This window comes from Perna viridis, chromosome 3, assembly GCF_037379345.1.
Source record: "Perna viridis isolate PV_CMFRI_1.1 ecotype Kerala chromosome 3, ASM3737934v1, whole genome shotgun sequence".
Classification (NCBI taxonomy): domain Eukaryota; kingdom Metazoa; phylum Mollusca; class Bivalvia; order Mytilida; family Mytilidae; genus Perna; species Perna viridis.
The window spans coordinates 57,178,301-57,204,841 of NC_142447.1; the positions used below are offsets into that span (position 1 = coordinate 57,178,301).

The window sequence follows — 26,541 nt, forward strand, 5'->3', positions numbered from 1 at the left end:
GATCGCTTTTCTAACTAGTATACTAGTGGAACTGCATATTTGATAGTGAGAGCAAGCCCCTTATTTGAATTGAAATAATAGTCCATATTTATGACCAAAGTGATCAAGATAATTATAAATAGCTAATACTGGACATGTCAAATTATCCTCACTCAGAGGTATATACACAGGCACTTGGGTCCATAATTTTTTTTTTATCTTAATTTTTTCCCCAAATTTTTCTATTTTTTTAGGTGGAATGAAAATTAAAAAAAAATCCTGGACCCAAGTGTCTGTGTATATAGGTTACAGACCACCAATTCAACCAATGAGCATTTGGACAATACGCAAAAATAGTCCTACGCAGAAATTACCCCTGTTCCTCATAGTGCTGTGAAAAAAGTTCTCATCTTATTTAAAAAATTTAAACAGTTTCTGAAAGGAAAAACATTTCTGTACATTTTATAGGTGCATTTTGCTTCTTGTGATGTGAAGCTTAATCTCCATAATGATTTTTAAATATACCCCTGTCTTGTGAAAACACTGGGATTTCCCATGCTATTTATAGACCCTTCACTTCCGGTGACCAGTACTGCACTGCAAGTCTGCTAACCCCACATGCCATTCTGAGGATTGTGAGCTGACATATGTAGAATCATGCTGATATATAGTCCTCTGCAGGTTAAAGTTAAGGTAAAGTCCAGAGAAGCCATTGAATATTGTGAAATTAGCATAGAAGCCTATGGGAAGTGGAATTAGTGGTTTTTAGCCTTAAGCTGAAGCCATGGCAAAATGAAGTTTCTTGAAATAGCTTTAAACTACTTGAAGATCTTGTTAACTTTGCCATGAGAGGAATACACTACAAAAATCCTTCAAAATATGCATTTTTTTAAGTTATAGGTCTAAATTATGGAAAATTGGTCTTTTTGGCTGATTTTTATGTCCTATCTTGTAAAAAGTGTAGAAAATTTAGTAAAAATATCAAATATTAAACTTTGAGGGCTATATTTACCTAAATATGGTGGTAATAAGCAATTGAAATCAAGTTTTGTGTAGATTTGAGCAAAAATTAGGTTAGAAATGAGGAAAAACTCACTTTCATTACTGCGGTTAAGGCCATATAAGCATTCCCCTATGGCAACATGGAAAATCCATTATTGAGTACTTTTTTTGCTTTAGGTGCCCTTTACTGGTCATGTTTTAATGTGAAAACACTGTATTTACAAATTTAAAGCCAAATATATAACCTTTTGTGAAAATTTAAAGATTTAGGATTTTTGACATGTGATCAAGAAAAAGGGGGAGGCATGTCAGAAATGAATTTTTAAAAATAGACCAATTTCTCAGAAAATGATTACTTTTAAATCTATCTCTTTATTAATATTGTTAAAAAACAAGTTGTGATTGATTTGTTTTATTTGAAAAGTCAGAAAAAGTTCTTTGCAAATATTTAATGCATTTAAGTATGGTAGAATATTGTCACTTTTTTGCTCGCGCAACTTGGTTACCCTATATTTAAAAATCAAATATTTAAAAAAGTGCTTGTCACATTTCACTGAAACTTTGCAAATGCATTCAGTATGTGTGTAGGAAGATACCTGTATAGTTATTTATTTTTTCTAAGACAAAAAGTAACTCTATAGATAGTTATGGGATGCAGAACACCGTGTTTGATATTACCGGTAGCCGATCATCGTTAATTTTCAAACTTGTGCAAACATTTCATGGTAACAACATATTCTCAATCTCCAAGGAAGATAACGCTCGTGTAATATTACATACCAATTACTTTACATGTTAAAAAATAATTTGCTAAATTTTACTGTGAAATCTCAAATGCACACCATTGCGAAGCTTGGAAACAAGCATTTCAAAATGGTTATACATATACTTATGGTACGATGACCGTATATTTTCTGATACCAAAGATCCATATTTTCGCCTGTCCTGCTGACTAACAGCATCCTGTTGTGGCTAGAACAATAAAGAAAGGGATAAAATTAATTATAAAGATCCCTTCAAAGGGACTAAATCCAAGAAGCATCGAGTATTAATCAATTGGAATAAAGAAAATTAGGGGATTCTTATAAATGATTAAAATTACTATTCTTCACATCTTCACTTTGTGGTTGTTGATCTTAAAATATTAATGCGAGGATAAAGATTCTGACTGATGCTGTGCTTAACACATTTAACTGTTAATGAGACATTCTGTGAGAACTAAATTTCCTAAATGAACATCTTTCAAGGCCAAAAATGAATCCCCCAAATCTTCATTTTCTGAATTTTATTTGCAGCAATTATAAGAAATTAATAAGCTGAACAATTTCCTGCAACACATCTTAATACTGATTTTTAAAGTGATATTGAATTATATAAAAGGAATGACATTTTGACAGTATTTTGTGTAGTGTTCAGAAGAAGTAGGGAAATATCAAATGGTTTTGCATCAACAGACAATTCTGGTAGATAAAAATTTTGATGGCTTTCCTTCCATTTTTCATAGGTTATATTTTGGCATTTTTATTTTGTCTATTTATATTATTTTATGGTATAGACTGTTTCTATGATATGATATATTCAAACTCACTATGTACATTAATGTCTTAAATTGTGGCTTCACTGACAACAAATCAATTATTGGTGTACCAGTCAGTCAGGTTACATTTTATAGTTATTGTAAAATTAGTGAATAAATTTTTCCGCAAATAAAGCAATTATAACAATCAAGCTAAAAAACTTGATATACAGTATTTATTGATTTATAAAACATCAAAACACCAATTTTAGGATCAAATGTACATACATTTCAACCTTTTTCATATTGACTGCAAGTCATTGAAATTAATGTGGTCACTACCCCATACATCCTTATAGCCTTAAATAAGACAACCTTCTTTTGCAAGCATCAGACAATAATTTTCTTTTATGCTTATTTCTATAATATTTAACGTTATTGAAACTGTCATCAAAATACATTGCGATTTGACCTGTAAGATCATAATAATGGATTACCTCCCTTCACAAGCATTAGCCAATCATGCAAAAATCAAGCATTGATTATATGATAGACTGTATATTCCCAATAAAATGCTTTGCTCGATTCAGCTAGATACAACCACAGAGGAGTCTAACCCTGAATGTTTTGGGCAAGTATAGACACAGCATTAAAGCTTTATACAGTTCTGAATTTGACAGTGATAAAATATTTAACACATTAAGAAATTGATCAGAATCAAAGTGGATCCTTTTTGGACCCTAATTCCTACACAGGGTAAATCAAAAAGTGCAACATGTTTTCCATATGTCTATAAAACACCTGAAAAACATTTGGTCAATATTTTTTTTTAATGTCAAGGACCACCATGAAAAACATAAAAAAAACATGTTTCTGTCTTATGAATTAATTCCTGAAAAATGGTTACCGGTAAATGAAAATCATGTTATTTATTTGTTTTCAATCGGATTTCATGTATAAAAACGATATGGATTTCATGTATGAAAACGATATGGTTTTCATATGATTTTCAAAAACATGTGACTTCATGTATTTTATAAGCACAAACAATTTTGCCGTAATGGTCTTAAACATATGTTTCCATGTTTTAAAACATGTTGCAATTTTTTCTGTGTAGATGGTCCAAGTCACAACCTCAAAAATTAATAACAGCCTACTTTTTGAGGTATGGGACATTGGGATAGAATATCAAAGAGATGTATGAAGTCAAGTTATTGTCTGGACATCATGAAAATGCTTGTTTCTGGCTTCTTTTTGGCCCATCATTCCTACGAAGTTTAAGTCACAACCCCAGCTTTCTTTTTGTGGTATGGCACCTTGTGTGTTAATTGAATAGAGATCTATACACTTATACTCAAGTTATTGCATGGAAACCAAAATTGACTACAAACACCAGACAATGACAGCATGATACCGTTATAGGACCAAAATATTTTTGTGGTCATATAAAAATATAACCTTCCTCTGCATTGACAAAAACTCTGATATTGTCTGTCACCACACAAATTACTAAAATGCTTATTAAAATTATTATAATCATTTTGGGGTGGTACACCAGTATTAAAGCTGGAGGGATAGTGTTGAGCATTAATCCGGAGCACATTAACAATTACTGTGTAAAGTTGACAATTTTATTCATCTTACATGTAGTATAAGCAATACTTAGATAACAATCTATTAAAATCATATAATACATGTACATCTTTTATACCATTGTTTTACTCAATGCACACAAAAAGCCTAACTTATAGGAACTAAATACATGTACTAAACTCATTTCTATCATTCTCTCAAATCAACTTTATATATATATCAAGTCTGTACAAGATCATGTAAGAAAACAAGGAATATCATTGCACTTAAATATCACAAAAAATGGTTATACACTCTTTCAAGTAATTATACAAAAAGATTACTGGACAAATATTTAAGATAAATGAGTAATTTTCAATGTACATTTTAAGAAATCATGAATGTATTAGTTCTGGATGAACTTTAACTGTAATGTTTCATTTTAATAAACTCAAATTAATCAATACATATTTGAACTTCATGATAACTTTCTATCAGAATACCAATGAAACACATAGTGAAACATAGCCAAAAAGTCAAATGAAAGGGCCATTATTCTGTAAAATATTGACTTGAACAAAAATGGAAACTTAACTTTTTAATTTCTTTAATCCTAAATATAAACCAAATAATAACTCAATAAGTTGATAATAAGATTCTTTTAAAAAGTGAAAATTTCAACAAAAGTCAAAAGAATTGTAACCCTATCAATATTCATATATCCCTGAACCAAACCAAACAAGTACTATCTTTAAAAAAAAAAAGCTGACGCAATAAAATTTTGTTCTTTTTACTTTTAAGTTTCTACATTTCATTCAAGAAAATAAACACATGATTTCAATACAAATTTTTCAAACGCCACTCAGTTATCAGTATCAGTATCAGATGACTTGTGTTTCCACAGAAAAGCGTCCTTAAGGTCAAAGGGTAAAAAGCGAAACTATACCGACTGCATCGGAAAAATTATTAACTAAACCAATCAGTCATCTACAAACCCAATATTAAGTTAAATTTTAACTAACCAAAAATAAAATTATTCACAGGGTGCAGATTGATATGACTGCAAAGGTCTACCCTGAACAAATATGAATATATTTACGCTGACAATGCTCTAAATCTAGATTTTGAACAAAACCTAGACACAGCATGTGTCTGACACAAAATTAAAGTACCAAATGAAATTGGACATCCACCTTTTATGTTCAAATATCAAGGATATTCACAGTTAGATTCAGACCATAAAAAACTCCTAGAATGCAATTTGCTTTCATCAATCAAATTTTACCAATTTGTAAACAAGGCCTTTAATTAATCTAGTACATGGTCAGATTCAGCCAAAGAATGCCTAGGATTTGATTTAAAGAAAGTTTAATTTTGTACTGTTTGTACCCTGATATTGAATTATTACAGAGCTAAGTTCAGAATTAAGAAAATGTAATCAAATTCACAACTTTTAGACAACAACTACAACAATGACAATGCCATAATATCATACAACTACAAGTAAATAAAAAAAAATCTGGTCATTTGAATCTAATGAAAAACTATAGCCTCTTTCAGTTTGTGCTGATAGGGTAGAGGATTTAAAATTCAACTACTGATCAAAAGTATACAAAACAAAAAGACAATAAAAATGTATTACACTACTTGCAATAATAAAATCTATGCTTCAATTTCTTGATTGTGAGTCAAAAACATCTTTGACTCTAAGAGACTCCATATATAACAACAGTTTCTTACCAAACATGTACTGGTACATATTTCTATATTTGTATGAATTAAAACACCCAAGTCAAATAAGATAAAATGCCTGTATGCTTATTTAGCAAATGGACGGATATATGTGTCACTTGAGACAGTTGATTACATAACCATCGATTTATACACTTCTAGATTATCTGACAGTTTGGGCCATGTGCAGTGGGTTTAACATCAATTCAAAAGCTGCACCCTTTAAATTGGCCCCTCTTAGGTTAGCTTCTTGTAAATCACAGCCAGACAAGTCACAATTCTAAAACAAACAAAAAAAAAAGATATATAATTAGTTATGCAAAATTACAAACAATAAAAAAATGAATAATTGCAAATCAATATCAATATGAATAAACTCATTTTTGTACTAGGATTTAAAAAATTCAAATTTTTGAATGTTAGACAAGAAAAAAAAATTTCTTGCAAAAACTTATTCTTATTTCTATCTATAACAATGAGTTTTAATCTGAAGGTCACCAACACAAACCTCAAGATCTGCCCCGGCCAGCACAGCTCCTCGGAGATCACAGTTCTGAAGATTTGCATTTTTTAATGTAGCTACTCTAAGATTGACACCAGCCATGTGACTTCCTTCCAAATCTACATTCTTCATCAATGCTCCTGTTTTAATAATGTCATAAGATTCATAAAAGCAATTATGGGGCAAGTTGTAAAAATGCAAATTTTTTTAACTCAGTTAGGTGAAAATAATAGATAAAAATATTCACATATTGCATTTTAAATCTCAACTTGAATATGTATATGCTGCATTCACACATAATGAGTTTTCTGATACAGTTTGGATCAAACATTTTAGTTTGAAATGTTTCACAAAACACTTGCATTCACAGGGAAGTTCTAAAACATTTTTTATTACTTTCACATGGTTAAATGATACTGATTTTATACATGGGAGCACCTCTTTTAAAACAAATTGTTCCAAGATGTCAGGTCCACATGAGGATTTAATATGTTTTGGAAACCTTTCAAACTAAAACACATTAGAAAACCATACTTTTTGCATTTTCCATGATAAGTTTCAACTGAATCATTTTCAAAACACATCACTGATTGGTAGAAGTGTGAACACTACATCCTTTTTAATATATTTTTGAAACATATTAAACACCCCTGTGAATGCAGCAATAGTTTTTATAACACATTTGAACCAATAAAATGTTTAGTTGTGATTTGTCCAGAACAATTTCTAGAATAGTGAAAACATCTTCAAAACATACAATTCATATTTCAAATCTATAGTGAATTTCAATCAAAACATATCTGACAGAAAAGCTAAAATTTCATGTAACTGGTGCAGAAATATACTAAATGAAATAAAGTATTAAAATTAGAAATACTGTAAGCAAGATTGCCCCTATTCATAAGGACTTAAATGGAAAATGCTTGTCAGATTATCTTCTTTTTGCATCATCCAACAGTAGTTATATTCCTTCATGCATATTTACATATGATATCCAACCTTCCTATAAAATTTCATAAAAACCCCTTTAGCTGTATAGGTCTCACTAACCACTTCTAAAGTTTCCATTACCTTACATGTTAAACAAGTAATTTTCAATGTTTCGCTGTGAATTCCCAGGACAAATGACATCTTACCATTGCGAAGCTGGGAAAATAAGGCTTTCAAAATCATTATTCTATGGTATGATGACCGTAGAAATTCTTCATGAAATTTACTTGAATAAAAAATACTGAAAATCAACATTTTCACCTTCTCTGCTAACTGACAGCATGGAGGAAAAAACTCACACGTTAACAATATTCATACACTTTTGTAGTAAATTACAAATATGAATTTAAAGTGCACATTCTCAGCTTTATTTTGACTACTTTTGATCAAAATACCCACAAATAATGCACTTACAATGCATATTTCTAGGTTCAGTGTGCTTTTGGTACTACATAGAGGGGTGGCCATCTGACCTGAAAGTGGTTAGTGATAGGAGGAATAGGAGGAATTGCATTAACAATTTGAATTACCTCCCTTTGGAGTCCTTTGACACTAATTAAATTCCTTCATGCATATCTTTTAAAATTCATACCATTCCCAACCTTTCAATAAAATTACATTAAAATCCTTTGAGTTGTTCAGGAGGAGTTGCACTTAAGAGGTTTGAACATGTAAAACCCTTAATTTGGATTATCTCCCTTTGGAATCCTTCAACAGTAATTATATTCCTTCATACAGACCACTTCATATGATACCCAACCTTCCTGTAAATTTCATCAAAATTCCTTGAGAGGTTTGGGAGGAGTTGCAGTTACAAGGTAACATGTAAAGCCTTTAATTTGAATTATCTCAACTATGGAGTCCTCCTACAGTAATTATGTTCCTTCATGCATTTTGCATGCACATCTACATATGATACTTTAACTTCCTATAAATCCCTTGAGAGGGTTGAAGGAATTGTGTTACTATGTTTTAACATGTAAAACCCTTAATTTTGATTATCTCCCTTTGGAGTCCTCTGGCAGTAATTAAATTCCTACCTGCATAATCTACATATGATACCAAACCTTCCTATAAAGTTTCATCAAAATCATTTGAGTGGTTTAGGAGGAGTTGCACCTATGAAGTTTGTTAAACCTTTAATTTGGATTATCTCCCTTTGGAGTTCTCCAACAGTAATTCAATTCCTTCATGCACATCTTCATATCATACCCAACCTTTCTATAAAATTACATCAAAATCCTTTGAGTGGTTTAGGATGAGTTGTAATTATGAGGTTTAAACATGTTAAACCCTTAATTTGGATTATCTCCCTTTGGTGTCCTCCAACATTATTTATATTCTTTCATGCACATCTACATTAATACTCAATATTCCTATAAATTTTCACCAAACTCCCTTGCTCAAATATAACAGTTGCAGTATAAGTAAGTATAAACATTAATTAACACACCTTCCATATTGGCTCGACTACCAGCTGGATCTTCAAAATTACATCCCCTTAGTGATGCACCTTCTAGATTGGCACATAACATTTTGGCACCCAGTAAATTGGCAGACTGAAATTGAGAGCTCAGTATGCAATCATTTTAAATATTAATCTGGCATCATTATAAACTAAGTCTCTGTATTATTTTTTTTATAAAATGCTTGCTGGGTGCAGCTTGATAAGACTGCAGAGGGGAACCCTGAACAGTTGGGGCAGGTATGGACAAACCATTCAAGCTTGATACAGTTCCGAACTTTGTTTCTCATTAAAAACTTGACACAGGATAAATATTTGACCAGAATCAAAGAGGTAAAGTTTTGACCCCTTATTCATAAATGGTTCCAGTTACAATCTCAGCCTTCTTTTGAAAGTGTGTTACTTCAAATTATTGTCCGATTATCATGAAAATACTTGATTATGGCCACAAGCCTGATAATCAATGCCAATCTCCCTATGGCGGTTTGGAACCTTGTGATAAATCATCAAAGAGATCCATTAACTTAATAGTCAAGTAATTGTTCAGATATAATGAAAATGCTTGTTTCTGGCCCCTAAAAGCTAAATGGTTCAAGAGACAACCCCAATAACCTAGCCCAGCTTTTTGGTATGACACCTTGTGCTTAAATTAAAGAACTATACAGTTATACCTAAATTATCGTCTGGAGACCAAAATGCCTACAGTGGCTGGCTGCTGATGACAGCATGATACCATTACAACAGTTTTTGCAATCATGTAAAAATTATTCTGATTTCTGATAAAAATATTTTACTTAATCTACTAGCTCCAATTTTTTTAATATCAAATTAAATCTAATAATGCCTATAAAGAACTGCTAACCAATACGCTCTTACATATAAATAGGTTTGTAATATCTCTTAAGAAATTAATCCACCTTCAATATTTAATTTACAACCCTTTTTAGGAACCAAAGCAATCTATGAGCTGCTAAAAACATATTCAAAAAGAAAATGACAGAAAATTATGACACTGCTGGGGATTATAAATTTTGAAAAAAAAATTCCACCTTCATGAAAGATCATTGTCTACTTACATCCATCTTTGTATGTGATAAATCAGCTCTCTCAAAGTTACAATATGATAGGTTTGCACCAGCTAAATTGGCATTCTTTAAAACAGCATACTTGAAATTGATATACCTCAAGTCAAGTTTAGATAAATTTGCACCAGTGAAGTCCATACCCTGAAACAATTTAAACTGAATAAGAATATTCAAAAAATGCTCCCTCAGTCACAGGTTAATACAACCATAGAAGTTGCAGCACCTGGGACAATTAAATCTATATTCAAGCTTAATAAAACTCAGAGTTCTAATTGTGATTGAATTGTGAACACAGCACCGTTTGTGACACAGAATGGATGTGTGTGTAATAAAACTTTAAATAAAAGTTGACCTACTACTGGCAAAATTAAATATATAAATAAAAGTACATTGTTAGATTCAAAAGATCAAAGAACTCCAATAAGTATTTTTTGGGTTCAATTCAGTTTATTTTGCACCTTTTAAATCTTAACTAAGACAATTGTCAGCAAGCTCACAAAAATTATAACCTTAATTCTTAATATCCACTATTAGGAACCTAGAGTGATTATCTTCCTTGATGCACATATTTATATGATGACTGACATTCCTATAAAATATCATAAAAATCCATTGAGAAGTTTGACTTGTGAGGTTTGAAAAAAAAACCCTTATTTTGGATAACTCCCTTTGTAGGTATCAAATAATAATTATCTTCCTTTATGAACATCCACATATGATGCCTAACCTTTCATTAAAATATAATTAAAATCCATTTAGCAGTTCTGGAGTTGGGCTTACAAGATGTGTAGACAGATGGATGGACAGACAGGGTAATTAGTATATAACCCCTCCCCAAAGTCTGTTTTTGGGGGGTATACAGCAAAGAAATATTTCTTTCCATATCTAAATCATTACCTGGCATCTGAGTTCCTTATCTGTAGGAGTTGATAATAAACGTAACACCAATTCCCTTCTTGAAATAGGTGTGTTGTCATCAGCTTTCTGATTTTTCTGTAATCATTAAAGAATCAAATACTTTGTTTTTCAGAATTCATCAAATTAAATAAGCACTGATACCAGTAAAGAGGTGTTGAATACAGTTAATGGATTATCTTAAGGCCAAGTAAACTGAAATGATAGATTCTCATCCAACCTTCACAAAAAATATAGGGTGGGTGGGAGATTTTATTTTTTTTATTTCTTATCAGATATTTGCTAGCCTACATTGTAATTTTAGCTAATTGGAGTATAAATATGTCTTAAATCCACAGAGAACATCAGTTTCAGAGAAGAAACATCGCTTTAGTCATCAAGAAATGAATGATTTGTGTGTTATAGTTTCTCAATACTAGAAACTAGCATGAAAGAATTCTGATTTTGAACTTCTTCCCAATTTTTTTTTATATTTTTGTCAATTTTTTATTTATTCTTTTTTTTAGGGGGGGGGGCAGTTACAGTAAATCAGCTCCTCAATCACTAGACACTTCATCAACTTGGTAGACTCATGTACAACAAGATTGCATCCATGTACCAGTATTACTCCTACTCATTTCAAATCTTTTCAAATAAATCAAACAGAAAATTTGGGTTTAGTGGAACTCAATACAGGAGTAAAATATATAAATAATCATGTTAAGTTTTGTATAGAAAATCACTCCCCCACGAAAAAACAAAAATGACAAGGTGAGCTCCCTGCTGTATGAGTACAATACACCTCAAATAATACCTCAATATAGTCCTCTAAATGGTCAATCATTGATCTCAACCCATAGAATTTGGCTTCTTCTAATACACCTGTGTAACACAGATAAAACAGTCATGAAATCAGAAATAAAACATATAGAGGATAGAAATACATTATATCTAAGTATCAGTAAGAAATAATAGAAATATTTATTCTCGAACTAAATATACTAATAAAATAAGCAAAACATGTCTTAAATACTATGAATCCTAATACAAATACTTCATTGGCACAAACTAATAAAGGAAATATGGCTATGACCCAGTTATAGAATTATGACATACACACAACAATTATGTAATTATCAAGATGTTTGTTCTACAATATTGATAAAAAAAACTCCACTAAGTTAAACTCACACAAAGTAAAACCAGCATTTTGAAACTTTTATCATGAAAAAAGGGGAATTTATTACAGTATTGCAAAAATCATAAACAAATTGTGATATGAAAATTACAAAAACCTAACAATAAATGCAAGTAAAAAGTTCTAAATTTAAAGTAACTTTCATAGAAAATTTTATAAGATGAATACAAACCCTCTGCATTGATTCCTTTATCAATCACGACACGTCCATGTCTGAGGTAGTTAATGATTGGCTCAAAGTATCGAGGGCTTCTGTCTATAAGGTAAGCTCCAGTCTCATCTACACTACTACACCATGATACAGCTGTAAATATGTTTTAAATAAACATGGTCACTTCAAAACAGTCAATGTATAAACAAACTACATGAAATAATAAAACAGGTGTCTATGGACATCAACATACCTAACGGCATGGGAGACACCATACCATTCTTTGACAGCAATTTTTTTGAGATGGTTTAAAACATGTTAGACTAGTATATGCATTTTCAATGTACATGTATGTTCAATTAATATGTTATTTCAGGGATCAAATATTTGCAAACATACCTAATGAGAAATGAGTATGGAATTTTCCAAATGTAACATAGTAACTGGAGTTTTTGAGTGCACATTGAATAAACAATATAACTCAATATTTATAACGAGAATGGATATAGTGAATATAACAAGAGACAACAACCCAATCTGAATGAACAATTTCAGCTGAAGGCCACCTATGGATTTCAATAATGAGGAAATCCTTACACCACAGGGTAGGCTGTGAAACAACATTATACACAGGTACAGCGAAATAGTTGCCCCTTTATACTCCAGCAACATAAAAGTGAACTCAATGTGAAAACTATACAATATATACAGAGGCCAGAAATAAAGGAGAGTTGCAACAAATGTGGCAGGATTGAAGTACATTGGCATGATTACAACCCTCCCTCTTTGAAATCTATTCACTGTGGAAAAATATTACACAATTAAACACACCTAAAAATCAGTTCAAAAAGGTCTGAGTCCCTTGTTACAACATAAATAAAGAAAATGATTATACTTTACACAAATGCACACAGAAAGGACTACTAGCAGTTAACTGACATACCAGCTCCAGACCAATATCAATACAAATACTTACATGTATCCCCAGAAAACATCCTTGCCAACATGCTATCTGGATCTTGCTGTGTTAAAGTGCTTCTAAAATGGATTAATAAAAAACTAGCTTTTATTTGATTCAGTTTAATAACTACAATGAACCAAAATCATCACATTTCAAACAATATTCTTAAATCTTGGAATACATTTACACTTATCACCTTAGAACAAGTCATATCTAACTAGTACTAGCATTGATTTTCTTTTGCACATTTATCTCATCTTCTGAAATGAAATGAGTTCCTGTGTGATACTCCTTTCATCTGGGATTAAATGTACAAATTTAAAAACAGTTTTTAAGTTAACATTGTAGTGGTAAAAGAATAACACACTACAGAGTGTTAGTGAATCTCTTTAAGGATCAGTTATGGACATGATCTTACCTTGTTGTGGTAAAGAGATAACAACCTACATTGAGCCATTCTGTCTGAGGATAAGTTATGAACATGACTTCACCTTGTTGTAATAAAGAGATAACATTCTACATTGAGTGTTAGCCATTCTGTCTGAGGGCCAGTTTACTTATCTTGTTATGGGTTAAGAGACGACCTCCTACATTGAGTGTTAGCTAAATTGCCTAAGGATCAGTTATAAACATGATCTTCCCTTGTTGTGGTAAAGAGATAACAACTTACATTGAGTGTTAGCCATTATGTCTGAGGGCCAGTTTACTTACCTTGTTGTGGTAAAGAGACGACCTCCTACATTGAGTGTTAGCCATTCTGTCTGAGGATCAGTCAAAGGTGATGGGTTATGAACATGACCTTTCACAGCAACACTATCACCACTACTGTGTGGTATAGAGGTCAGTCTTAATGGAGCTGAAAAATTATTACAATATATATAATACACTTCAGGTGTTATAAGGTTATAATTAATAACAATAATAAGTTTCTCAATAATTATCCACCTATTACGTGTTTTGAACAGGTGCTTATGTCTGAAATACTTAATCCTTCCAATGCCACATATCTCATTTTACTTTCACAATCTACTGCATATGTACATTACCCTAATATGGAATGGGTTTAAAGTTTAAATATAAAATGCTAAAAGTTTAATTGTTCGTTGCTTGGCTATCTCATTGACAATCATACCACATCTCCTAATTTTATATTAACAGGGGCAGCATGATATGACCATAGATGTCAAGCCTTGAACAGCTGGAGCAAGTAAGGATGCATCATTTAAGCTTGATACAGCTTTGAATTTTGATTGTGATTAGACGTCTGACACAGGATAAGAATTTGCCCAGAACCAAAGTGGCCCTTAATTCATAAATGGTTCCAGTCACAACCTCTAAAATCAATCCCAAACTTCCTTTTGGGGTATGGAACTTGTTGTACAAGTTAAGAGGTCCATATACTAATAGTAAAGTTACTGGTATTGTCATGACATCAAGAAAATGATTGTTTGACCCCTTGTTGACCCCTCATTCTAAATCAGCTCAAGTAGCGACCACCAGAATCACTCCCAGTCTCCCTTTTGTGGTATTGAATCAAGCAGTACAATTCAAAAGAGATCTATTCACATCTCAAATTACTGTCCAGTGATAAAATAAATGCTTATTTCTGACCCCTCCTTCTTAATTGGTTTTAGTTTTAATCTCCAAATTCGATCACAACTTTCCTTTGGTGGTACAGTACCTTTCAAAGAGATCCATCTTAAAATAGTTAAGTTCTTGTCTGGACATAAGGAAAAGAATTGTTTCTAGCCCCATTTTTGCCACTCATTCCAAAATGTTCAAGTCTTAACCCATGAATTTTTATGGTAAATTTATATACCAAAAATCATGTCAATATCTGGAAGCGTTTAGAAAAAATGTGTGGAAAACTGTTATTTCTGTGAATTTTGCTAAGTTCAAGGCCTGTTATTTCAGTAAAAATCATCAGAGCTGAAAAAAGTTACACCTGACCTGTAACTTACCATGGTGAACTTATATACCAAATTTCATGTTAATATCCACAAGCGTTTAAAAAAAATGTCCGCAAAACTTAAGATGGACTGACGGACAGATCAAAAACATTATACCCTGCGCAACTTTGTTGCATTGGGTATAAAAAGTTCTTGGATCTTTATATAGAGATATAAAATTATACTAACATCTGAAAGGTTCACCTTCTGAGACATAATAAAAATCATCATCTCTGAAAAATAAATTAATAAGTTAATATTCAAAACACATTATATATCAACATTGCTTCAGCTAGCAGCAAAGCATTCATCACACTCCAAATTAACTTTATAATAAACATGTACAATGGCCTTAAAATTAACATTTAACATACATGTAACTGACTCTTTAAAACAACAGTTCAATTTTTAATTTTACTAAAATGCATTCTTAAAGCTGCATTAGTTGCCAAATTTGTTCAGTTTTGATTCTACTGAATTTTGCTGATTTAATGAAATAAGTTTGTAGTAATGCAATTGAAGCCATAAATGTCGATACAGAATATAATCAAAACAAACCTTTTTTTTTAATCAAAGAAGATCGATAGCTCTAATTACCATTACCTCTGAAGATTGCCAACAGGACATTCGCCTGGGTTTAAAATACTTTCACCTTGGTTATAGATAGCAATAACGGATACAGGTAAGCACATTACTTGTTTTATTTCATTTCATCTATTTCTTGATTTATAGTTTTCAAATAAATAATGACAATTATTGACCACATCTGTATCACATTATATCACTATATGTAAATTACAAAAAGATCCTTACGCTATATTAAAACTTTTTTCTTTTACGGCTTGAGTACGTCAAAGAAACAGGTCTTCCTTGCCCTTGATATACCACTTTCTCTTTGCAATCAGATTTTTTTTAAAGAATTGACCCTTACAGCACATGCGAGGATTAAGGTCACCAGGAGTTAATGCATATGAATTTTATCTAAGTTGACTTTTTATCATACAAGACAATACATGTATATGTATCATCACCTATTTTATGTATTTAATGCATTTTATTTGTGGATATCAAACGAAATTGTACAGGAAATGTACAATTTAGTAGAAATAATTCAAAGTTAAGGCATGTTTCAACAGAAACAAAAATTTATGAAAATGACAGCTAAAGCAGCTTTAACCTGCCTAAAATGATATAATGTGGTAATGCAGTAACTGTTATAAATTTCAAACCATAATTAGTAGAAAAAAAGAATTCCTTAAGTATGCTAAAAATACATGGACACCTTGAGTAAATCAACGTGTCTTATCTGATATATTTATTATGCAAGGTTCATTCATATTTATACAGACATGAAATACTATAAGTTATAATATACCTCACTAATAGAATATCATCAAGTATGGCTCCAAGAGGGTTGTAGAATATTTTTGCATCAATGCTTAGTTTACTACCTGCTTCCTCTAGAAGATTTCCAAGATCAGAGTTTTCAGCAACTGCTATTATCTGCATTAGCAAAAGAACATGTAAATAGAATGAGAAGATTTGGGACAGTTAACAGAATTGGCACACCATCTTTGTTTAATATACCATCTTGGCTGAATCTATCATACAAAATATATAACTGAGTAAACAGAAAACATATGAAAGCCTTGTATACATTTTTGTTCCATCAAGTACTTCTGGTTTTTTTTTAATTTCCTGTGAAGAAAATGAAAATAATTTGATAATTTGATATTTATATACTTTGCTTTATACTGTGCATCCATGTAGTATAGTGGAGTATTGGGTGTGACTTTAGAACAATTTAAGCAAATATTATATGTTAATATCCCACTCAAATGGACAAGATCAATAACATGTCTGAACCTGCATCACCATCATGTGATTAAGTATTTGACATGGGAAAAACTTAGATCAGAATCACAGTGGCTTCTTAATATGACCCCTTATTCTTCAATAAGCACAACCCAAAAAAATCCAGCCTTCCATTGGGGGGTATGGCACCTTTGGTACAATATCAAAGAGATACACTCAGTTCACTCAAGTTATCATCTGTATTTAAGGATAATGCCTATTTCTTACCACTTTTTGGCCCCTCATTTCTTATCAGTTCAAGTCACAACAACAAAAATTGATCTCTGTGATCCATTTGTAGTATAGCACCTTGCACTACAATTTCAAATAGATTCCTTCACTTATAGTCAAGTTATTGTCCTGACATCATGAAAATGCTTGTTTTTGGACCCCCCTTTGGCCCTTAATTTTTACAGTAATAACCACTTAAATCAATCTCAGCTTTCCTTTGGTTGGATTTTTTTTATATGGTTGTATAAAAACAGAAATTCAGACTTACAACAATTGAAAGGGAGCTTACAGCAATAGAAAAAAACTGATTTCCATAGTTTCATGAACATGGGTGCAACCACTATTGAGATACAGTTCCAATAAAATGTTTCAAGTCCTGCAGAAGGCAAACCCTGACTCCATGGGGCATATGTGAACATAAAAATCAAGCTTGATACAGTTCTGAATTTAATTGAGATTAAATATTTGACACAAAGAAAAATTGTTCCAACAGACAAACAGACAGACAGGAAGAAACCTATACACCTCCCTCAAATTCGTTTGCAGGAGGTATAAATATATAAAACTCAAAAAGCAGCTTATATCAATAGAACAAAACCAAACAGTTCAAAATAGTTTAATGACAATTGCTAGAAGTGTTTTAAAGTTATTGTGCAAGTACGGGAAATCACCCTTTTTTATAAATGAAGTCCAAAAACTTGAAAACAGAAAATCCAATATTCATATCAATTGAACTTGGAGCTAACATCAGTAGTAATAAACTATCCAAAGTTTTATGAAAATAGTTGGAACCACTACTGGGATATACTTCAAAAACGTTGAATTCCCCCTTTTTTATTAACAAAGTCATATAACTTGTACGTTATGCCAGAGCTTACCGAAACTATGCAGACTTTTTGTATCGCGCTAGAACTCTAACAAATAGGCTTCTGGAACAGGGTTATGTTGCTACAAGATTGAAGTCATCACTACAGAAGTTTATGGTCGTCATCATGAACTCGTGGATCGTTATGGTGTATCCATCCACACCATGAAAACTGATTAATTCAACGGGTCATAGTTTTCCTTTCCTTGTTTGTCTATCCCAGACTTGACTTTTTATGAGCAACTCGGCAGGTGTTTCTAAAAAAGCAGAGGACTCTTACCTTACCGGTGCACCCGGTCCATGCTCCCAGTTTTTTAGAGTTGCTCATTTGCTTTTGTTACTTTGTATGATTTTAGTTGCTTTACGTTCTTTGTTGTGTGTGTCTGTTTTCCATGTCTGGTCTTTGTCCCTGGATTACATTCTTTTGATTACTGCTATAATCTTGGTTCTCTTGATTACTCTTAGAGTGGGTGAGATGGGAAACTCATTAAAACATTGTTAAAAAAAAATAATTCAACAATGTTTATCAATCAAGGTTTTTTTACCACTATGTCAGTGATTAGTCATGGTATGTCTCTTTCTTTGGATTCAAGATTTAAGGTTATAAATGCTTACTAGAATCAAATGCTGAGCAAAACAAAGCTAGATCATTCAGAGAGTTTAATTTTTGAAAAAGCAATGCTTCAAACTACAGTGAAACCCAAAGAGATGAGACTTCATCTATTTTCAATAGGTTGATGAACCCAAGAAATATTCATGAAATGAAACATATATGTAATTTTATTCAGTCCTCTTTTTCTAAAATCTAATGTTTGTATCTGAATAAACATGTTTAGATATTTTATCCTTTGTCTTTTTTCATGTATTTCATGAAAGATTAAATACCAAGACATTGTATGTGGAAGGCATCCATATTTTAATGATTATCCAATAAATAGTCTCAGTCTTAGTTTCATACAAACAAATTTTAACAAAATTATTTTTTCCCAATTTTAAGGGGTGTATGCCCATCCTTCAATCAATCTAATTAAAACTAGATCTTGTAATTTGTCCACTACGTACCTGCATTCACGGACAAATTACAAGATCTAGTTTTAATTAGATTGGTCCTTCAATCTGCCTCTGTTTTGAAACAAAAATCTGTTTTGGTAAGTTTTTACATTTACTTTAAAATGTGATGTTAACACTTTCATTGTTTTCAATATATAATTGTTATATGCTTCCAAAGGGAGCTAAATAGTAGAGAAGTCCAGAAACGGAAAAATGAAAATTTAGAATCTGATAAGACTGAGCCCAAAAAATTTCAACAGGGTATATATTTTGACAGGCCTCTACAGCAACATTTTTCTTTAACTTTAGGACAAATAAAAGTAAAATGTACATACCAAAACTTATTGGTCTGAGTGAAAATGGAACTTATCTGAATAAATTCAACTTTGATTGAATGGATTAAACAAGAGGCTCCCAGGAGCCTGAATCGCTCACATGGTTAAAGTTTGTCTTTCAAGGGCAATAAATTTAACAAGGATTTGTCCAACAATTTTTACTCAAGAAGACTGGAAGGACTTATCACAAGGATTATTTCAGCAATTGAATTTTCAAGATATTGGCTGAAAACAGTAAAAAAAAAAACTTCATCTTTCATCTTACAAGGGCAATAACTCATACAAGGAGTCATCTGACAACTTTCATTCCTCAAGAATTTTGAAGGCCTTAAAATAAGCATCATTTCAGCAATTGAAAGAGTTTGGCTAAACCTTACAGTTCTGGAGATATATGCGAAAAACTACTGTCTGACCCCTATGCTCTATTTTTAGTAACAGTGGCCATATTTTTCTACTGATCAAAAATCCCCACATCAGTTCTATGCAGGATACCCTAAGAAACATTCATACCAAGTTTAGTTCCAATTAATCACGTAGTGTCAGAGGAGAATATTTTTGAAAGAAATAACATTAAAAATAGCAAAAAAAAAAAAAAAAAAAACGTTGAAAATGGGTAATAACTCCAACACGGCTTAACAGATTAAAATGAAAATTCAACACAGATAGATCTCATAATGCTGAACACTTTTACACAATCAGAATTTAGCTAAACCCAACAGTTTTGGACATATATGCAAAAAACTACTGTCTGACCCCAATGTATGTTCTATTTTTAGTAACAGCAGCCACGTTTTTTCAACCTATCAAAAATCCACACATCAGTTCTATGCAGGACACCCCAAGAAACATTCATACCAAGTGTGGTTTCAATGGTCAAGTAGTGTCAGAGGAGAAGAGTCTAGATAAATTGTAAACAACGACGATGGACGACGACAATGGACGACGGAACACAAGTGATGACAATAGCTCATATGGTCTTTGGCCAGGTGTGCTAATTATACATCTGAACAAAACTTTATTTATGCCACATCCTTGTCAAAATTTGTTAAATGCATGTAGGCGTTTTAACATGTGTCTTTCAATCTTATTTCATATCCCATCTCAATGTTATCATTTATATTTCAACAACTGAATCCCTTTGCCTGCCTGGCATCCTGTCCTATCCTATCATGTCATACTACATCTACTGCTGATTAGTCAAGGCTCAGTAGCCAAAATCCAAGGCTACTGAATCCCATGTCTCTATAACACAGTGTTGATTCTGATGGATACAATTGGATTACAATTATCTATGTGTTCTTACTATGTTCTGTATTTTAAAGTATCTGACAAAGGACCAGTTTAAAATCATCGTTAAAAAATATAATTGACAAATTTAATATTTATCTCAACTCTTTTTTTTGTTGTATGTTTATTAGTTTGCTTGTCAAAGTTGACATGGCATAAAAGATGGATTCAATCTATTTTGTGCAAAATGATTTTACTTGTCTAACCCTTTTTTTACTCTGGTATCCTACAACCAGACAAATGTTATTGGACATACATTTACTTCTTAGCCAATCAGTGGAAGGTAGCCATGATTTCAACTAAATTCTGCAGAAATTAAGAATATCTTAATATTCAGACAAAAATTCTTCCAGCAAATGAAATAAATTTCAAAATAAAGGCCTACTACTGTGAGAGTACTTTCATTCCACTGCGTTTTCAATAGGGTCAACCAAAATATTCAACGGAATACAAGATGTAAATAGTGTATTGCAGCAAACAATAAAAATATTTGTAATTTGAGTATCTGTTCAGAAACTAGTCTTATCAAAGGCACTGAGAAGTCATTTAAGAGGGTGTCTATGCAAAAACCAGGCAGTGGGTGGCACATGACAAATTTTGTTTTCAAAATATTTTCCTCCATTTCACATCACAAATCCATCCTTTCTCAAAGTTGAATGTTGGTTTTTGGTAACTACAACAATTATAGAGAAATAAATTACATAGAGAGCATTGAAATTCTTTGAAAGAGTAATCAAGGGAACCAAGGTTATAGCAGTAATCAAAAGAATGTAATCCAGGGACAAAGACCAGACGGAAAACAGACACACACAACAAAGAACACAAAGTAACTAAAATCATACATACAAAGTAACAAAAGCGAATGAACAACTTGGAATCCACTTAAAACTGGGAGCATGGACCAGGTGCACCGGTAGGGTAAGCGTCCTCTGCTTTTCTAGAAACACCCGCCAAGTTCTTCATAAAAAAGTCAAGTCTGGGGTAGACAAACGAGGAAAGGAAAGGAAATAACTATTTAATTTGAGCAAAATTTGGTTGCTTTGCTATGGAAATTTAAAATCATTTTCTGAGCCAACAACGGTGGATTTCAAACAAACTATACTATCAGACATACATATGATATATACATTACATTGGAACAAAAAATTCAGTGGGATCAAAATTACCTGGTGCCAATCATATCATAGGATCAACCTGATTTTTACACGAACAGCCTCTTAAACTAGTTGATTCCTGTTCACAATAAACAAATTGAATATGGATGAAAATGAATATGAGTAGACCTTGAAAGACCTCAAAATCAAAAATAGAACATTCTGAAAATTCATGAAAATGAGAAAGGGACGGTAATATCTCAAAACGACTGTTTTGTCTTATGACGTATGATTGATTAATTTATTACTGGTATTTGTAAACAAAAATAGTAACAGGCAGTGGTAACTGCAGCAAAGAACGATTTGATTATTTTGGATTTGTGTCATGTTTGTGTCTGGTAGTCATCATCCTACAGTGATAAAAAGACTTTGATCTACAGTGATTTAGACGGCACTCATCATTTTTACCACTGACAAATAACTTGCAGAAATGGCGAAGGATTTTAAAGCACAGTTTGCAAAATTCATTTTGAATAGTTTTTATTTATTTTTTTTGTAATTTTAATGATGTGTCATTAATTGGATTTAATTCTAACGGTCTACATAAATTGACGCTTTATTGCCTTGTATTCCACTCCAATCAAGAGTAAAGTACCTCTGATTAACATATTAAACATGTATCTTCACTGACCTGTGGCATGACCATCATTTAAACAAGAGGCTCTCAAAGAGAACCTGAGAAACCATATCCTATTAACTAAGTAAATAAAAGTATCATGCTTTGCTGCCATGTTTGACAAACAACTGCTGAAGAAGAGCATATATTGATGAATGCTATAAGTTCAAAAGAGTATCTATGGCACTGTATAATGCTAGAAATGCCTTCAAAGTGTTTTTAGAACCTCTGGAAAAAAAATTGGGCAGGAATCCACTATGCCTTATTATTCCCCAAAGGCCTGAGGGAGCATTAGCCTAGTACAGAACATAAAATGAAGTTAAACCGTGGCTATCCAAAATTTTCATCATCACCATTCATATCAGGAGACCATGGTACTATGTAAAATAATCATCAATGAATCAAAGCAAGCATAAAAATTAGCAGGCAAATGGCCACCCAGAAAACTCTTTCAACACCATTCAACTGAAAACACCTAGTTTCCTAAAGATTGAATCTGAGCAACTGGTGAAAATGGTCATAAAATGACTACCTATAAAATAATTTCAATACATCCTATAAACTCAGAATATCATGTTTATTTTATGGGTAGCTTTCATTTTCATTATTCCTCTATAGTTGAGGAAAAAAAAGCAAAAAATGCACAAAAAAAAAAAAAAAATATGTTCTATTTTTAGTTACAATGGCCATGTTTTTTTGACTGATGAAAATTTTAAATGATTAGTTTGTGGAGGAAATCCCAAAGAAAATTGTGCCAACTTTTATTAAATTTAGTTGCAATTGGTTTTAGAGAGTTGTACACATTAAAATGACAAAAAAATCTGTTTTCAGTGACAAAAATCCTACAACAAGCAAAAAATCATTCCCAAAATTTTCGCAAAGGTCTACACCTACACTTAGAAATCGATGGTAAAGGAAAACTATTGACCAAACTTTACAACAAACATGATGACTTTTCATTCAGAATTGTCAACTTTCCTTTCATCTGTGGAAACATCCCTTCGGCTCCTGCCTATGGAGTGTTCATATCACAACTCATACGTTATGCCAGAGCTTGCATACACTACGCAGACTTTTTGTATTGCGCTAGAACTCTAACAAATAGGCTTCTGGAACAAGGTTATGTTACTTTGATTGAAGTCATCACTACAGAAGTTTTATGGTCGTCATCATGAACTCGTGGATCGTTAGGATGTATCTATCAGCACCATGAAAACTGATTTATTCAATGGGTCATGGTTTACCTTTCCTCGTTTGTCTACCCCGGACTTGACTTTTTATGAGCAACTCGGCAGGTGTTTCTAGAAAAGCAGAGGGCGCTTACGCTACCGGTGCACCTGGTCCATGCACCCAGTTTTAGTGGAGTCCATTCATTTTCTTTTCTTACTTTGTATGTATGATTTTAGTTGCTTTGTGTTCTTTGTTGTGTATGTCTGTTTTCCATGTCTGATCTTTGTCCCTGGATTACATTCTTTTGATTACAGCTATAACCTTGGTTCCCTTGATTACTCTTTCTACCTCTGATGGTGAACAATATGTAATCTCTATCAGAATTTGACTAAATTCAATGGTTTTTGAGTTATTTGCAAAAAAATGCTTCCATGTTTTTTCATCAATTAAAAATCGAAACGGTCATCTACATGTAGTGCACGATACCCTAAAAAAAAGTAATACCAATATTCATTAAATTTTGTTCAGTAGATTCTGAGGAGAAGATTTTTAAAAATAATAACATCAAAAACAGCAAAAAAAACACCCAAAAAGGGCAATAACTGCAACCAAGGTCAACAGATCTTCACCAAAATTACATTACAGATACATGTACATGTAGATCTCATCATGGTGAAGAAAAAAAACAGTAATACCAACTTTCATTGAATTCTGTATGGTAGTTTCTGAGGAGAAGATTTTTGAAAGTAACAACACCAAAAACAGTAAAAAAACGTTTAAAAAGGGCAGTAACTCCAATCTGGGTCAACAGATCTTCACTAAAATTACATCATAAATAGAGCTCATCATGGTGAACACTTTTACCTCATGTCAGAATTTGATAAAACCTAACAGTTTTGGAGATATATGCAAAAACTGCTGTCTGACCCTTATGTTCTATTTTAAGTAACAGCAGCCATGTTTTTTTTTACTAAGGAACAATCATCTTAAGTTTCATCCAAATCCATTCAGTAGTTTCAGAGGAGATGTTTGAAGAATTGTTAGAGACCACTACAAAGACCAACAAGTGATGGAATAGCTCACCTGGCCAATAGCCAGGTGAGCAAAAAAATTGTAGTTTAAACCATTTTTTCATTAAATCAATCAAACTGCATACATTTCATATCATGAGGTAAAATATTTTGGGAAATGTAACACATATTCGAAAATGCTGATACCAAATTTCCAAAATCATCATGATTCAAAAAGAATAGTAGTTCTATAACTATTGCAAACAAAACTTGTGAAATATACTGTATTGTTGAAAGAACAGAAAATGTTACAAAAAGGATAGAAAATTATAAGGGAGGTAACTGACATTTTGAATAAAAAATGGTCATTTGTTAACACACTTGGCTCTACACAATTTTGACTGTTGAATTTACAGTAATTTTCTATTTAATTGTGCAGTAAAAATTAATCTACAGAAAATAATTGACTGTCCATGCAATGGTGTTGCATCCAATCAGGATCTTTTTTTCTAATTGTTAATCATCATTAATAACCCTGATCAGCTGATTGCTCCTCAGTAATTATTTACAGATAATAAAACATTCCATTACCTCTTCAGTTGGCAACACCTTTTATCAAATTTAAGGCTCAAATAATCATAGAAATGAGATTGAAACACAAATTTTGGGGTTTGAATACTGGGTTTTCTAGATAATTTTCACAATTCAGAAAGTGGAGGAATTTCTGTTCCACAATAGAACAGTAGAAAAGTTCTTATTCAGGTAAAAATGATCAACTCACAGTTGGTTCACATGTATGTGATTTAAAATTGATGCATGCCATTCAAAGGATTTTTTGCCAATCAAAACCAAATCATGAGTCAGTGATGACATCATTGAGAAGTCTCTTGTACTGCAACCATTATATTTGAAAGAGTAATCAAGGAAACAAAGATTCTAATGAAAATCAAAAAAATGTAATCCATGGACAAAGACCAGACATGGAAAACAAGACACATACAACAAAGAACATAAAATAACCAAAATAATGCATACAAAGTAACAGAAGTAAATGAGCAACTCAGATTCCACTGAAAACTGTGAGCATGGACCAGGGGCACTGGTACACATGTAGGATATTTCTAGAAACACACGCTGAGTTGCAAAAAAAAGTCAACTCCAAGATAGACAAAAGAGGAAAAGAAAACAATGACACATTGAACAATTCAGTTTTCATGGTGCAGATGGATACAGTTTGAGCAGTCAAAATGCATTGACCGTTTATTTACAAGTGATATACAGTCACTGAATAAATATAACTTTCTGTTGTGACGTCACAAATGTTGCATTGTTTTGAAGTTGCCAAGATGCGGTCCACTTGAATAAATAACATATTTTCTTACTAAAAACTCATTATTGGTTTAAAAATTTGTTGCAGTATAATAAGAACAGTGCATTGACTTTAAAAAAAACTTGGATTTATGAATTCTGCTCGAACCGGTGAAAATACTAGGCACACCTTTGCATTTTCCCACAGTTCTAAGCTTCATCCGTATATCAGTTTTATGAATTATGTTAAGTCACTGCACCTGTTATTGTATATTTACTCGTTTTTAATACTTTTTGTTCTATATGACTTTGACAATAAAAATGTAAACAACATACTTCAGAATAAATCTACATCTGTCTAAAACAAGATTTGACGTCTGAAATTCATATAGTTCTATTCCTTAATGAATGTATAATGCAGTGCAAGTTAGCAATAATTTGTGACAAATTTCTAGATTTAAATGAAAACTTCAAATGTCTTCCTATGACATGAGATGAGATTATGCGATCATACCTTTCCATCTGTCAAATTTCCATTTCGGAAAATGACTATCCTTTTCATTTCAGGGTGTAATTTGTAACGCTTATAACACAGGTTCCACGGGAGTTGACACTTGGGTAATTTACGAAAATAGAATTGTCGCTTAAGTTTAAGACAAAAATGCC

General features: G+C 32.1%; 1 protein-coding gene across 1 annotated transcript; it reads right to left on the reverse strand.

Moving 5' to 3' along the window:
* Window positions 1–4,114: 4,114 nt before the first annotated feature.
* On the reverse strand, window positions 4,115–26,541 carry LOC148623042 (BTB/POZ domain-containing protein KCTD9-like). The gene is made up of 12 exons (XM_088573534.1): window positions 26,390–26,541; window positions 16,371–16,498; window positions 15,185–15,228; window positions 13,758–13,902; window positions 13,062–13,123; window positions 12,107–12,238; window positions 11,551–11,618; window positions 10,740–10,835; window positions 9,834–9,983; window positions 8,746–8,851; window positions 6,309–6,442; window positions 4,115–6,080 (listed from the first exon to the last, which is right to left on the reverse strand). The coding sequence occupies exons 1-12, from the start codon at window positions 26,435–26,437 to the stop codon at window positions 5,964–5,966; spliced, it is 1,230 nt and encodes a 409-aa protein (XP_088429660.1). The 5' UTR covers window positions 26,438–26,541; the 3' UTR covers window positions 4,115–5,963.

Excerpts from the sequence above, each read along its gene's own strand:
- LOC148623042 (XM_088573534.1), bottom strand. The coding sequence starts at position 26,437 with ATGAAAAGGATAGTCATTTTCCGAAATGGAAATTTGACAGATGGAAAG. Across the intron at positions 13,124-13,757 it reads CGTCTCTTTACCACAACAAG|AAGCACTTTAACACAGCAAG; the intron begins GTAAGTAAACTG and ends AATCCATTTTAG. Across the intron at positions 12,239-13,061 it reads GATGTTTTCTGGGGATACAT|CTGTATCATGGTGTAGTAGT; the intron begins GTAAGTATTTGT and ends ACATATTTACAG.